General features: G+C 48.7%; 1 protein-coding gene across 6 annotated transcripts in view; it reads right to left on the reverse strand.

Annotated features, from left to right (window-relative positions):
* HTT (huntingtin) overlaps nt 1-13370 on the reverse strand; it is a 134138-nt gene that overhangs the window by 21848 nt on the left and 98920 nt on the right. For all 6 annotated transcript variants that reach the window (XM_057706712.1, XM_057706711.1, XM_057706716.1 and 3 more), the window contains 9 exons: nt 9208-9349; nt 7459-7638; nt 7157-7333; nt 6784-6860; nt 5489-5627; nt 4357-4479; nt 2728-2941; nt 2176-2321; nt 594-771 (listed from right to left, as the gene is read on the reverse strand). In XM_057706712.1, the coding sequence (XP_057562695.1) occupies nt 594-771; nt 2176-2321; nt 2728-2941; nt 4357-4479; nt 5489-5627; nt 6784-6860; nt 7157-7333; nt 7459-7638; nt 9208-9349 (1376 nt within the window). The remainder of the gene's footprint in view (nt 1-593; nt 772-2175; nt 2322-2727; nt 2942-4356; nt 4480-5488; nt 5628-6783; nt 6861-7156; nt 7334-7458; nt 7639-9207; nt 9350-13370) is intronic.

Below are 13370 nucleotides of genomic sequence, written 5' to 3' on the forward strand. Positions count from 1 at the left end.
CGCACAGATGAAGGCAATTTAAACAATGAATCCTCAAAATGCTTCTCTATAATGTTTAATTTAAAAATATAAAACTTCAAAACACCCTCTAGAAAGTAAACTAACGTCCAATTTTTTGAAAATTTTGGCTAATGACCCTTGTTAAGGACACTGTCCCTTGAAAAGAACAAGCCACTTACATTTTACAATATATTAGTACCACAATGTAGTACAAAAACAAGCCTTTCAACTATAATAGAAAACAAGCAATTTTTTGAATGCAATCTTATTAATCTTATGATCATTTAGGACTAAAAGGATGAAACAGTCAACTAGGACCAGAAATCAAAGGGACATAAATTAGAAGTATTTTTTATGAAAACTAGGATTCCAAAACCTAAAATCACTACAAAAGCAAATTCAAGTTAAATTCCAGTGCAGACTCCACAATACCGGAGATTAAGGCAAGGCCCATAGTTCATCCACCTCTTCACCCCAATCCCCAACTCAGCACCTGGCAAACAGGTGGCAAATACATGTCTGTGGTTAGAGCTGCGGAGCTGGCTACCGGTTCAAGTGACAAAGGACAGGACCCATCACGGCCGTGGACTCACTGGCTTCCAGGATAAAGCGCACACAGTGGATGAGGGAGCAGGCGTGGGTCACCATCGCGGGGGAGGAGAGCAGGCTCCAGAGGCCGGGCAGCTGCAGTGCCAGGCAGCAGCAGTCCAGGCCCGCCTGTAGGTCCAGACTCAGTGGGATCTGCTCGTGGATCAAATGCCACGACAGGGCCTAGAGGGGCAGGTCCGTGTTAAAGAAGGCTTAACCCCTACCTCCCTCCTGCCGCAGGGGCTGGCAGGGAAGCAGGGGAGCCCCTGCCGTCCAGGAACTGTCCAAGGCTCCCTCCAGAGGGATGGCTCTCGGGCCACCACCCCCAGCCCCCTCCAGTTCAATCCCGACCCACCTGCTCGCTGAAGTCGCCCACCCCTCACGCTGGCAGAACACCCACTCTGATGTGGCTGCCCCCCCGCCCTCCCCCCCCCGCCCCCCACCCCTGCCCTGACCGCGCGGCTGCGGGCCAGGCTCTCCCACGGGGCTCCGCTGTCCAGGGCCCCGCCTCGGCTGCAGTCACGGAGGCAGAACCTGACAGCCGGGCTGGGGTTAGAATGCTGGACTGGCTGCTTGCTGGCGGGTGAACCCGGTGAAGCTGTCCGTCACATGGGAGCAGCAGCGCACCTCACAGGGCTGCAGTGAGACCCGAGTGAGGCAATGCAGGGTGCTTGGTCCTGCGTGCAGCAGGCGTGTGACAGCCGCAGTGGCCACTCTGCAACACACTGCATGCCTGCCTGCAGCCCTCCTGCTAGGCTGAAGCCTAGAGGTCAGGGGTCACAGCTACCTGGCTGGGCCTGGCTTGAGCAGGTGCGTGTCTATCGCCTCATGCACAAGTGTGCAACTGCCCTCTGGACACCTCCCCCCCCCCCCCACCGCTGTGAGGCGGCAGGGGGAGTGGGCACTGGGTCAGCCGTGTCCTCTGCCCCTATGGGTGCAGGCCAGACTCTCTTTTCCAGAAGTTGTATGAAAAGGCAATGCACACACATATGCACACGTTTTGGGGGTGTTCATAAGTGTTAACACAGTGTTCAATTCCCCACAGCTGAAATACCACGTTTATTGCTCGATTTAAAATATAACAAATTTCTTAGATTATTATTTCCTAAGTATCTAAAATTAGGATACGCGCTACATTTGCACGGCTTCTTTTTCCCTGGAAAAAATTATTCATTGGCTGGTTTGCGCTAAATCAAAAAAGCATCTCAGCATCAAGGAAACAAGCTTCACATGTAAGTGCACAAGGACTCCCCACACTACACTCGGGAGACCCGGGCGGGAGCCCAGGCCCCTGAGCTGACTCTCCAGAGGCCCCCACGCTCCCTGCCCTGAGGCAGAGGTGAGTAGGCTGTGCTGTCAGCCCCACAAAGCAACCGTGGGGAATGGAGTGCTAAGGGGTGTGAGGGCACTCAGCAAAGCAGGGGACGGTGTGCCACGTGACAGCGGGCACCACTGGAAGGACGGGCTGCAGGCACCAGGCTGTGCACAGCTCTGCGTCTTCAGACAGAGGAGCTTCCTGCCTCTGGTGGTGGCGCTGAGAGCCCCCCCACCCCGCACTGAGCGCTGAGTCCCCGAGCTGCCTCTTACCTCAAGGGTCATGACCACAAACTTCACGGTGTCCCTCTCCTTCTCAGGAGGAAGGTGCAAGTGGCCTGGCAGCTTGGAGAACACTAGCAGGTACTGGGCCAGGGCCCGGGCCAGAGTGGTCAGGGTCCGATACAGCACGGCGTCCCCTGAAACAGAAGGCCTCTGTGGGTGGATGAGCCTCCAGCGGAGGCTCTGACCTTTGAAAGGCAGGCAGTCGGGCCCTCCCCTGACAATCTGATGGAGGCTAAAGACATGGCTTCCGGAAGCACACAGGCACACAGCCCACCGCCTCATGTGACCAGCAACCGCGTTCCCAAGGCCGAGCCTGCATTTCTCGAGGTTCCGCACCCAGGTCACGTCAAGGAACGGCCAAGCAGCAAACACACCAAAAGACACGCAGAGCCAGGGGTCCCAGGGCAGGTTCTCAGTTGCCTCTGTAAATGCCTTCAGGGTATTAGAGCAACAGTGCTTACTGTATTTTCACTGGGTGCAAAGCATGGCACTGGCTCTGCAGCATTTTTTAAAAATAAGGGAAGTTTTAATTTCAATTACCAAAAAGATCGTCCAACTTGCTCCAGTAGGCAGTGGGCTCCACAGGCAGGAATGGCTGGAAAACTTGGTGGACGGCGGGAAGCTGCTGAACCACACCGGTCACACGGTCTAGAGTCGCTGTGCGAGCTGCTTCAAAAAGGGGGCTCTTCTGGCCCCCACACATCTCACGCATGCCCAGGCCCAGGCACGGGGCTAACAGGCTCAGGTTGAACTCCTGAATCAGAGCATTGAAGGTTCAACAGCACCGATTACAAGCTTTCAGTTGCGCAAAGGGAACACAGCAGAGGAAGGGAGAACGCAAACATCCCTGAGATAACAGGTTAGTAAGCTACCGAAACACGGAAAGGATACCTCATGCTACTTCTGTCACAAATCAATGAGCATCTCCACTTAACTCATGGTCAGTGAAGTGTATTGCTGGTCTCTTTTGGGTACTTTAATTTTAAGGAAGTTTTTTCTTATGTCTTCAGGTTTATTGGAAATCAAAACTTGAATAGGATGAAATTTTAATCGATAAAAATGCAAAATCAAGCAGATGTGCCATCCAAGAAATCAGAGAAACACCAGACATCCCCAACGTTTGAAAAAGACAAGCCATGTAAAAAAGCAGCTGAAATAAATCAAAGCACCCATATAAATGCCACAAATTTGAGTGGAAAAACAGCATTTCATACGACCATGTTTCAATTTGTACTGTGCTTTGCCAACTTTTTAAAGCCTTTTAAGGATCTTTTTGGCTGATCTTAATTTAGTTAATATTCAGAAAAGCACACGCCATCATTAGTGACCAAGATGGAACCCTGCTGGCACAGCCGCTGCAGCCGAGCCTTTCCTTAAAGCTGTTAAAAGTTTAATTAGCAAATTTGGAAAATTCAATAAATTGGTTATTAAGCAAATTTATCACTTATCAACAAATCAGCTTTCGCTGAATGGCTCTTAAAATGAGTTTAGCAAACTGGTTTTGGGCCAATTCTCCTTATTTTCAAACTGAGGGAGGGTCAGTACTTGAGACCATAGGGCTGCAGCCTGGGGCTCTGTACTCCACACATGGCGGTCCTTGTCGACCTCCACGTCCCTGCTCACCCCCACCTGGCCTACCTCCAGGCAGCACTAGGACATCTAAAGGTTACTGGCTGCTGGTCCCAGGAGGTCTGAGAAGGAACCCGCCAAGGCTGTGGCTGGACGACACCACCCAGCGGGCTCCACCCTTCACAGCACCTGCCCAAGAGCTGAGGACAGGGACACGTGTGAGCTACCAGGGCTCCTCGTGAGGGCAGAGGAGGGGACCCACTCCATGTAGGGTGGGGCTTAGTAACTTCTAGGGCACACACCACGGCACCATCCCGGGACCTTTTCTCATGAGCACAAGACACGCTGTCAGAACTCATTATAATCCACGGGAACACACTTTCTTTAAATGCACGAAAAGGTGAGTCGAACACAGTTTTCCCCGTTTTGGACTCGAATGTGGCTGAGATAACATCCTGTTCTGCCTGGACTAGGGTCTTTGCCATTAAGGCACAAAGGAAAGTGGTGCACGTTGCAGGTGCGTCACGTGACAGTGGAACAACTCAAACACGCGTGAGCGACAGGGGAAAAGGTCCCCAGGGCCCCGCGGCCCCTCCGTACCGAGTTCATCATGAATGCGCCCATGTCCCCTGAAGGAATCCGGTTCACCAGCTCTGCCCCTTCCAGCAGTGCAGAGTCTGACCGCGTCCAGCACTGGGATTTAACCAGACGCACGTACCAGTCCTGGGGGGAAGACAACGTGGACTGTGGGATGCGACCAGGCAGCTCTCAAGGGCTTCAGCTTGACCGGACACACCTTGTTTCTTCCCCTATTGATCCTCAGCTCCTGTGGCCCCAGAGCAAAGGACAGCTGGCCCCCCTGGACCATGAATACAGCTCCAGGAAAGCGGCCGCTGTGGCCATGCAGGCTGCTCACCGCCCCACAGGCCTGTTCTGCTCCGGGCCTGTGTCTTTGGACTTGTTACCTGTCTGGACACCCTCTCCTCTCCTCTCACTGGTGGACACTCCACTGTCCCTCAAAATCAGCAAAGCACTGAGGGTAGTGGGCCTGCCTCTCTGTCCACCCCTTGCTGGCACCATGCTGACCGTCCTCCACTGGGGGGGCCTGCTTCACTCCTCTTGCCCAGGGCCAGCGCGGCGGATGTGCCAAGCACATCATGACTGCGAACAGCGGCCCAGGCTCTACTGGTCTACGCCTGGGCGGTTGGATTTTGAACTCCAAGTTCATATTTAAGTTGACCTCTCTCTAGGAAAGGAGTGCTAGGCCCTACCAAGGCCCAGAACGGTTCCCAGTTCTGGGGTGTGAGCGGTGAGGGTGATGACAAGGTATCAGGGCCCCTGGGGTTGTGGGGTCAATATGCAGTGGGTCGGCGGGCGTAAGGAGAGGGAGATAGGCCAAGTGGGCAGGCTGTGGCCACCCATCTCCTGACTCTCCTTTAATCACCAGGCCCCTCAGCCCCTGCTAATGACCCAAGTCAGCACTTCCTTTCTTACCCCAGGCCCCCTGCTAAAGACCCAGGCTGGACCTCACAGGTCCTGTCACTGATGTGACTGTGCCTACTGCTGGCAAGAAACTGGGCAGGTCAAGGGCTCTCAGGGGCTGCACTAAGCGCCAGGATGTCCTGCCACCTGAGCCACCCCGCCGCACACTCTGGATTTGCCGTGGGTGGACAAGGTACTCTGCGCCCTGAGGGAGCCCTGAGTGTCACACGCAGACATGCTGGACACTTACTTTGTCAGGACTCACTGTTTCCAGTGCTACGGACCCGTCCCCGTCCAGCGGGTGGGACGTGACCGGAGGAGTGGGGCCATGCGACCCTGGTGCAGTGGCGAGACGAAGCCTGTCCAGCAGGGAGTAGAGCCTTTGGTGTCTGGAATCCAATCACACACAGGTTAGAGCACAGCTGCGCGGGAGGAAGCAACAATGGCTTCTTACAGTGAGATGTGACACGTTTGAAACTCTCTGCTCAGAGCTATTCCTCATAGACACTCAAACGAGTCACGATGCAAATTCAGGCCCCGGTCTACTGGTGATAACCACAGTCTATGTCCCATAAGCATTCTGCAGAAATGTCACTTACACTCAAACACTACTGCAGGCAACACATGGCACAACAGCTAATGCAGGCACGCTTCATAGACGCAATGTGGACCACCTAAGACCCCAGGGCACAGAACTCCTACTTCAACTGCCCACAATAACACGATTTATACCAATTTACATTCATTTCATAAAAGAATCACCTCGTCTGGGCTGAACACTAAGTCTAGGGCTGAAAACAGGAATAGTCTGACCTCCCACTACCTGCTGTGAGAACAGCTTCACGGCGCAGATCACGTGCACCCAGCACACCAAGTCACCTACAGCCTCGTGCTGCCCCAAGTCCTGCCCCTTCTCGGCTAAAGAGACCATCAACAGCTGCTCTTAAGACCGAAGGCACAGCATGGTAACTGATTCTCTCTCACATGTTTTCCCCGCTGTGGAGGAGAGAAGTTAAAAGCTTCTCTTCATTTATTTTGCAATCATGGAAAAACACTCATGTAAGAGATGATGGGATTTCTGATAAAGACCTCAAAAAGACTTCGCAAACAAAATTAGGTGATAAATAGCAATAGAAAGACAAAACGTTGACAAGAAGCAGACACAATCCCCCCATGCCCAGAGCTGGGTAACATGTCTCAGCTCTGCCAGGTCTTATTTAGCAATTAGATCACAGGCTTTGACTTTTGCTAGGACAAAGCCACTCACCTGATCACTCATCGTAGAGGGTGAGCAGAGGCAGCAGCGACACCCACCACCCGCACACAGCCACCCACGGGCACATTAACTCGGCACAGCTGACCCAGCTAGCTGGTCTTCACCGCATACACAGCAAGACCTAGTTGTGCTTAATTTCGGAAGACTCCTTCTCAAGGCCCTTGGCAGTGAGCGCATCAATACAGCACACCCACCTCTCACCCTGCAAGTCTGCGGCCTCATAGACCCAAGGCTCTACCCCCAAAGCAAGGAGCGCCGGCCCACGTTACCTCTGTGCTAGCCCGGTACCCTGCAGGTGCTCCTGGATCCTGTGCAGCTCTTCCGCCGGCAGCTGCGCCGCGCTGCTCTAAAGGAGACAACAACACGTCAGTAGGCCTGCAACGCACAAGAAGTCAAAGTCGCCTGTGCTCATTTACAAAAGATAAAGGGACATGTCCGGCTCATGGTCGCAAAGGCAGATTGGAAGAGGTACAGGAAGCACCCGTATCGCTCGGACAATCAAGGAGCGACCGATTCACCCGTGCTGCACGCTTCCCTCGGTGGCCACACAAAGACTACGCCTGTGGAGGAGGAACCAGCCCGGCGTTCCGCCTGCCCTGCCAGGTGTTCAGTAAAAATCAACATCAGTGTTTTTTCCAGTACCTGTAAATTTGCAGCCAAAAGCATTTCCACCCGGCGACAAGCAAGGGTGTCGACCATGCGAGCCAGCACACGGAACGGGGTACACAGAAGCTTGTCCACGTACAGCGTCAGCAGAGCGCCCGACTGGCTCAGGTGGATCCCTTCCAGGCACTGGAGGGTCTTCTTCAGCATGGTGGGCTGCGGTTCGAGAGGAGAGGAAAGAGAGCAGAGGGTTTTGCCACTGGAAAGACCAGTTTAAAAATGCCAACACTCCATTTTCAAGGCAGAGAAAACGGGCAACAGCCGGCACCGGGGAGACTTACAGTTGAAAGGTTTTCACAACGAGACTGAATCGCCTGGATGAAAAGGCCGCTGGCTGCGGAGTTGCGATGGATGGCGCTGATGAAGTCCTGCACGGGAGGCTCGTGCGACAGGCTGATGAGGTCCTGGATGTGGTTCACGATAAGCCACGTCAAGTGCTCCGAGTCGTGCAGGTTCTGGCACTGAGGACAAGACAGCGATGAAAGGCCACCCTCTAGTGGCCACGGCAAGAACAGGCGTTAGCGCTGCAGGGAAGGCCATTGTGGCAGGAGGAGGAAACCAATCCAAATTATAATCCTCACGGAAAACATTCAGTGTGTGAGCACCATAACTGACGGGGTGGCACACACTTTACAAGCCCGTCACCCCCACCACACACCATGGCCGAGCTGTTCAAAGTCAGGCCCCCCGGAACATGCGCCCTGGCTCAGGGATGGCTCAGGGACACCGGAGGAGAGAAGCGTGGCCCAGGGCCGCACGGGAAGGCCCGGGGCCACCCGAGGGCAGTGGGAACGGCGTGACTGGCCATAAGCTGAGACATGAGAGCAGGCGGCACTCCTGTCCCGGGCAAGCCTTGCTCCCCCAGGCCTCAGTCTGGTCTCTTGACAGGAATTCTCCAGTTATTCTTGTTCCAATTTTGTGACATGTCAGTGGAAAAAAAAGACCTCCCTGTAGCTGCTGCAGTTTTGACAGAATGCCTGCATCCAAAATATGAATGGTTCCCACATATCACACAGATCTTAAGGGAAGAAATTTCATGTAAGATTTATAAGGAGATAAGACATAGATTTTTAAATACATATGTTGCCTTTTCACTGTAATTCCTGACCCTGGGCAAAAATTATAAAATGAGATAAATTTTTTGACATCTGGGTAATGATTAATACTTTACCTGTGGGATAATTTGATAGTGTTAATAAAACAATTTTTTTTACTTTTCTGTGAAAACAGCATTATATAATTATATCAAATTATTTCTCAAAAGTGAAACAAGATAGAAAAATTATTTCAAAATCAAGAATGTAAAGCAAAACATGAGGATTAACAAATTGCTATCATGGCAAAAAAGCTCTCTGCTAATAAGCAGCTCGGGTGAAAGAGTCTCCTCCTTCTCCGACGTACTGCTGAGTGACAGCGGTGTGCACGGAAACATCCGCACCAAAGGAGGGCAGTGCTTTCTATTGGCCTGGGAAAGGTATCAAACCCCAGGGAGAATGGAACAGAGGATTCTGAGTACTAGATTACAGATTTTATCTTCTTCTGTTTATTCATTTGGTTTTTGTAAATTTTCTGTGTTAAACAAGAGATGCTAGCTTCATGGTCAAAAACTCCACAAAAGTTAATTTTTAAAAGAATGTCATTCAAACAGGAATCTATTTAAAAATGCAGCAATTAACGCTCAACACCTTTTCCACAGATTAAAAAAAATTTTCATCAGAACCCATCTCAGTCAAGCTTGCAGCTTCTTTTTATTATTAACGTTACTCCATCTTGTCCCTCAAGACAGCAAAGATGCCCAGCACTGCCGACGGCACTGAGCAAGTGACAGCTGACTGATCCTTTTACCGACACACACAAACTCCCAGGGCTGGACACCGAGCCTGGTTTCTAATTACACTCGGGAGCAGGATTCAGCTTTAACTTTAGTTTTTCATTCTGGTGGAGCGGCAAGTGGTGGACGTCAGCCTGTACCATCCGCACGAGGTGTTCTCCAGCCCCCAACCCGCCCCGCCTCACGTTTTCAAACTTACGACATAATCGCAGAAGAGAATGAGAGCCCCTCTTCGTACTATCTCTCTGCTGCACATCCCCAGTCTGGAAGCCACGTCGGGATCCTCGTCCTCTCCAGGCATCTGGGGACTAAGTGACTTCGTGCTGGACAGACTGCGTCTTCTAGGAGGAGCAACAGAAGCTCTGAGAGCGTCTCCGAGATGGCAGCCGGCTTATTTTCAAAACACTGAATACGATTATTATTTAGTGCCAGTTCTAAAACAGACAGTTACTTTAAATACTGCCATATCAGAATGATGTGTCTGTAAGATCTACTCTTAGTGATCTATTTCTGAGCAATGATAAAGCATATATGGAAAACTAAAGAAAACAGAGGATTTAACAGGCAGAAAATTAAAATGCTTGACCAAAAGGCAAAATCCACCATGACGCTGCACATTCAATCAGCACTCTTATTCCACGGGCTGTGTCTGAGGGCAGAGCTGTTGCTTTTGGAATTCCCAGTTTTAGCTTGCCATAAAAGCTGAGGACTGCCAGCAGAAAACCTTTGCATTTCCATATTTTAGCCTTCAATTGCCAACGAAAAGTTAGAACCTAAACACGCCCACAGTGTCCATGCTATTATGGAAACCCTGCTTAAAAGCATTTCTGCAAAATTAATTCCCCACTAGTGCAGGTTATTTCACTTCATCTTTACTTCTTCTCACCTTGTCTTTTTTCTTTCTAAAGAGATGGGAATTACAACTCTGAGACTCAGTTCTGGCCACAACTCTTAAAACACAGTAGCTGCCACGTTCACAAACAGCCCCTCTGACCTCAGGGTCAGTAAGACAATCCTCTCGCCTCAGCGGCCAAGAGCCTGCACGTCTTTGCTAAGGCTTAGTGGAGATGGAGATGACACCAGGACCAGAATATTCCAAAATGTGTCAACTCTTCCTGTTAACACCTCAGGATTTAGAAGAAAATTGGTATAAAACATTCTAAAAAAATTTTAGAATTAAAAAATTCTAAAGTTTAAAAAATCTTTAAATTATCATTTCTCAGTGTCTCAACTGGTGAATGAACAAGCAAACGGCAGTACATCCACATGGTGAGATGCGACACGGCAATCACAAGAAACAACCCCTGACGTGTGCAGCACGGTGAACGAACCTCACATCTATGGCACTACGTGAAAGACGCCAGGCTCAAAGTTTACGCGCTGCAAGGTGCCACGCATCTGGCATTCCACACCAGGCTGTGTGCCAAGACACCGAGACAGAGTGTGGGTCAGTGGCTACCAAGGGAGGGGCAGAGGAAGGGGGGACTGCACAGGGACAGGAGGGCATTTTCTGAAGCAATGGTAATGTTCTAAATCTTGATTGTGGTGGTGGTGACCTGACCACACTGGGTACAAAAGAGTACATTCTACTGTACTGTAAATTATATGTCAATTAAAAACTAACAAACAAAAACCCTTTCCTTTCTCAGTCAGCCTTCCTGTCAGCCCCAACATGACTTACATTCAAGCTGTAATTGTGTTTTGCAATAGTATAGCTATAAGGGAAAGAGCCTGTGAAAGAGGAGAGAATTTGCAATTCAGATATTAGCAGTGGACACAAAGAAGGTCCGATGTCAACTCAAATTTAGTCCCAGTTTGTAGGAGGGCAAGCCCCCAAGACCTCAGGACAGATGCTGCCAGCTACTGATAGCAAACAAACTTCCCAAATAAAAGATGACTGCGTACAAAGGACCCTAACAGTCCACCAAAAGGTTGGACAGGTAGAAAGCAAATCATAAGCCTATGATGATATAGTCCCAAAATTAAGCAGCAGACAAGAGAAGACCCCCCTGTGGCGGCCATGGGTACTTCTACAAAGTGTGGCCTGGGAGCCCAAGTTCATCTGAGAACCAGCGCTGAGCTGCGTACAGAACCTCTGTAATAGTTGATGGAGCAGCTCCATATCTGCTGAGTATACAGATAGAAAATAATGGCTTGTACTTTGTATTCCAAACTTCTAGTAATTCATCTTTGCTATCTTTTGGATATAGAGACACTCATCACCAAAACCAGACAAGGACACCACAAAAATAGAAAATGACAGGGCAATATCCTTGATGAACACAGATGCAAAAATCTTCAATAAGATATTAGCAAACCTAATTCAACAGTACATCGAAAGGATCATACACCATGATAAGTGGGGTCCATCCCAGGCAGGCAAGGATGGTTCAATGTCCATAAACCCATCCATGAGATATACCATGTACATTAACAAAACGAAGCGTAAAAATATATGATCACCTCAAGGGATGCAGGAGAAGCATCCGACAAAGTTTGACATCTGTCTATGATTAAAAACCCTTAATAAAATGGGTACAGAGAGAAAGTTCCTCAACAGATAAAGGCCACATACAACAAGCCCACAGCTACCATCATACTCAATGGTGAAAAGCTGAAAGTCTTTCCTCTAAGATCAGGAACAAGATAAGGATGCCCACTCTCACTACTTTTATTCAGCATAGTATTGGAAGTTCTAGCCATAGCAGTTAGGCAACAAAAAGAAATAAAAGGCATTCAAATCAGAAAGAAGTATAACTTTCACCACTTGCAGATGACATAATACTATACATAGAAAACCCTAACGAGTCCACTAAAAAACTGTTAGAAGCAATCAATGAATTCAGTAAAATTGCAGGATGTAAAATCAATATACAGAAATCTGTGGCATTTCTATACACTAATAACAAACAATCAGAAAAGGAAATTAAGGAAATAATCCTATTTATTGATATAATTGCCTCAAAAAGAATAAAATACCTAGGAATAAATTTAACCAAGGAGGTAAAAGAGCTGTACACTGAAAACTGTATGACACTGATGAAAGAAGCTAAAAAAGACAAAAATAAATGCAGATATAGAGATATTCCATGCTCATGGATTAGAAGAATTAACAGAAGCACAAAAGACTGAATAGTCAAAGCAATCTTGAGAAAGAAGAGCAAAACTGGAGGCATCAGGCTCCCTGATTTCAAAGGACACTACAAAGCTACAGTAATAAAAACAGTATGGCACTGACAGAAAACCAGACAGAGATCAATGGAACAGAACATAGAGAGCCCAGAAATAAACCCACACTTTTATGACAGTTTAAGCTATAACAGGTGAAAACAATCGAGCTGGAGGATCATGCATGCATGTATGTTAACTTGTGACAGTGGGCAAGTTATTTAACCTCTCTGGGAAAAGAAGTCTCCTTGTCCATAATGCACATGCATTACTAGAGGTTTTAATCACTTATTATCATGGAAAGCCCTTAGAACAATATCTGGCACTTAGTGCTATATAAGTGCTAGTGATCTATATGTAAAAGGTCTTTAGCAATATGTTATTATTCCTATTATCAGGGTAATTAAATCAGTAACTTATTTTAGTGCTGGGAATACAATGAGGGCCCTTGTGGGAATTACGGTCTAGAGAGAGAGAGAGCTATTAACCAAATTATCACACAAATAAATGTCAAATTACAGTCTCAACACACGCCACAAAAAAAAAGAGGCAAAGGTTGGGGTGAGAGCAGATAGTGACACTTCACCAAAGAGAAATCAGGAAGGCTTCCCTGAGGAAGTAATGACTGAGCTGAGAACCCAGAACTGATGAGTTTCCCGTATCTGCTAATATACAGAGAGAAATCAAGAAAATGCAAGTTCAACTACAAAAAGCTGGCAAAAAATAAATCAATATCATAAGGCCAATGTCTGTGCCTTAGATCCCATTCGCTCTTGCCAACTCCAGGATAACACTCCCTTCTGTAAGGGTCACCCATGCCATTCGTTCTCTCATCCAGAAACTCTCTCATGTCCCCCATTTCCCATGTCTCTATTTCCCTCCAGAGCAAACCTCCTCCCAACCACTGTCTGGAGCTGTTCGTCTGGAGCTGTTCTCTAAATGTCCCTCTTCCATCATCTTTTTCCTTAACTTTTATTTTGAAAACTTTCAAGCTGATAGAAAAGCTGAAGTATTTCAATTAACAGTCACATACTCTTCACTTGGATTCAACTACTAGTAAGTCACCACCTTTGTGCTCAGGCATGTACTCCACACACACATATGCACATGCTCTGCACACACACACACACACACACACACACACACTCACTCCCCACACACATTTTGGGGGATGAACCATTTGAGAGTTATCTG

The sequence above is a fragment of the Hippopotamus amphibius genome, chromosome 13 (genome assembly GCF_030028045.1).
Source record: "Hippopotamus amphibius kiboko isolate mHipAmp2 chromosome 13, mHipAmp2.hap2, whole genome shotgun sequence".
NCBI lineage: Eukaryota > Metazoa > Chordata > Mammalia > Artiodactyla > Hippopotamidae > Hippopotamus > Hippopotamus amphibius.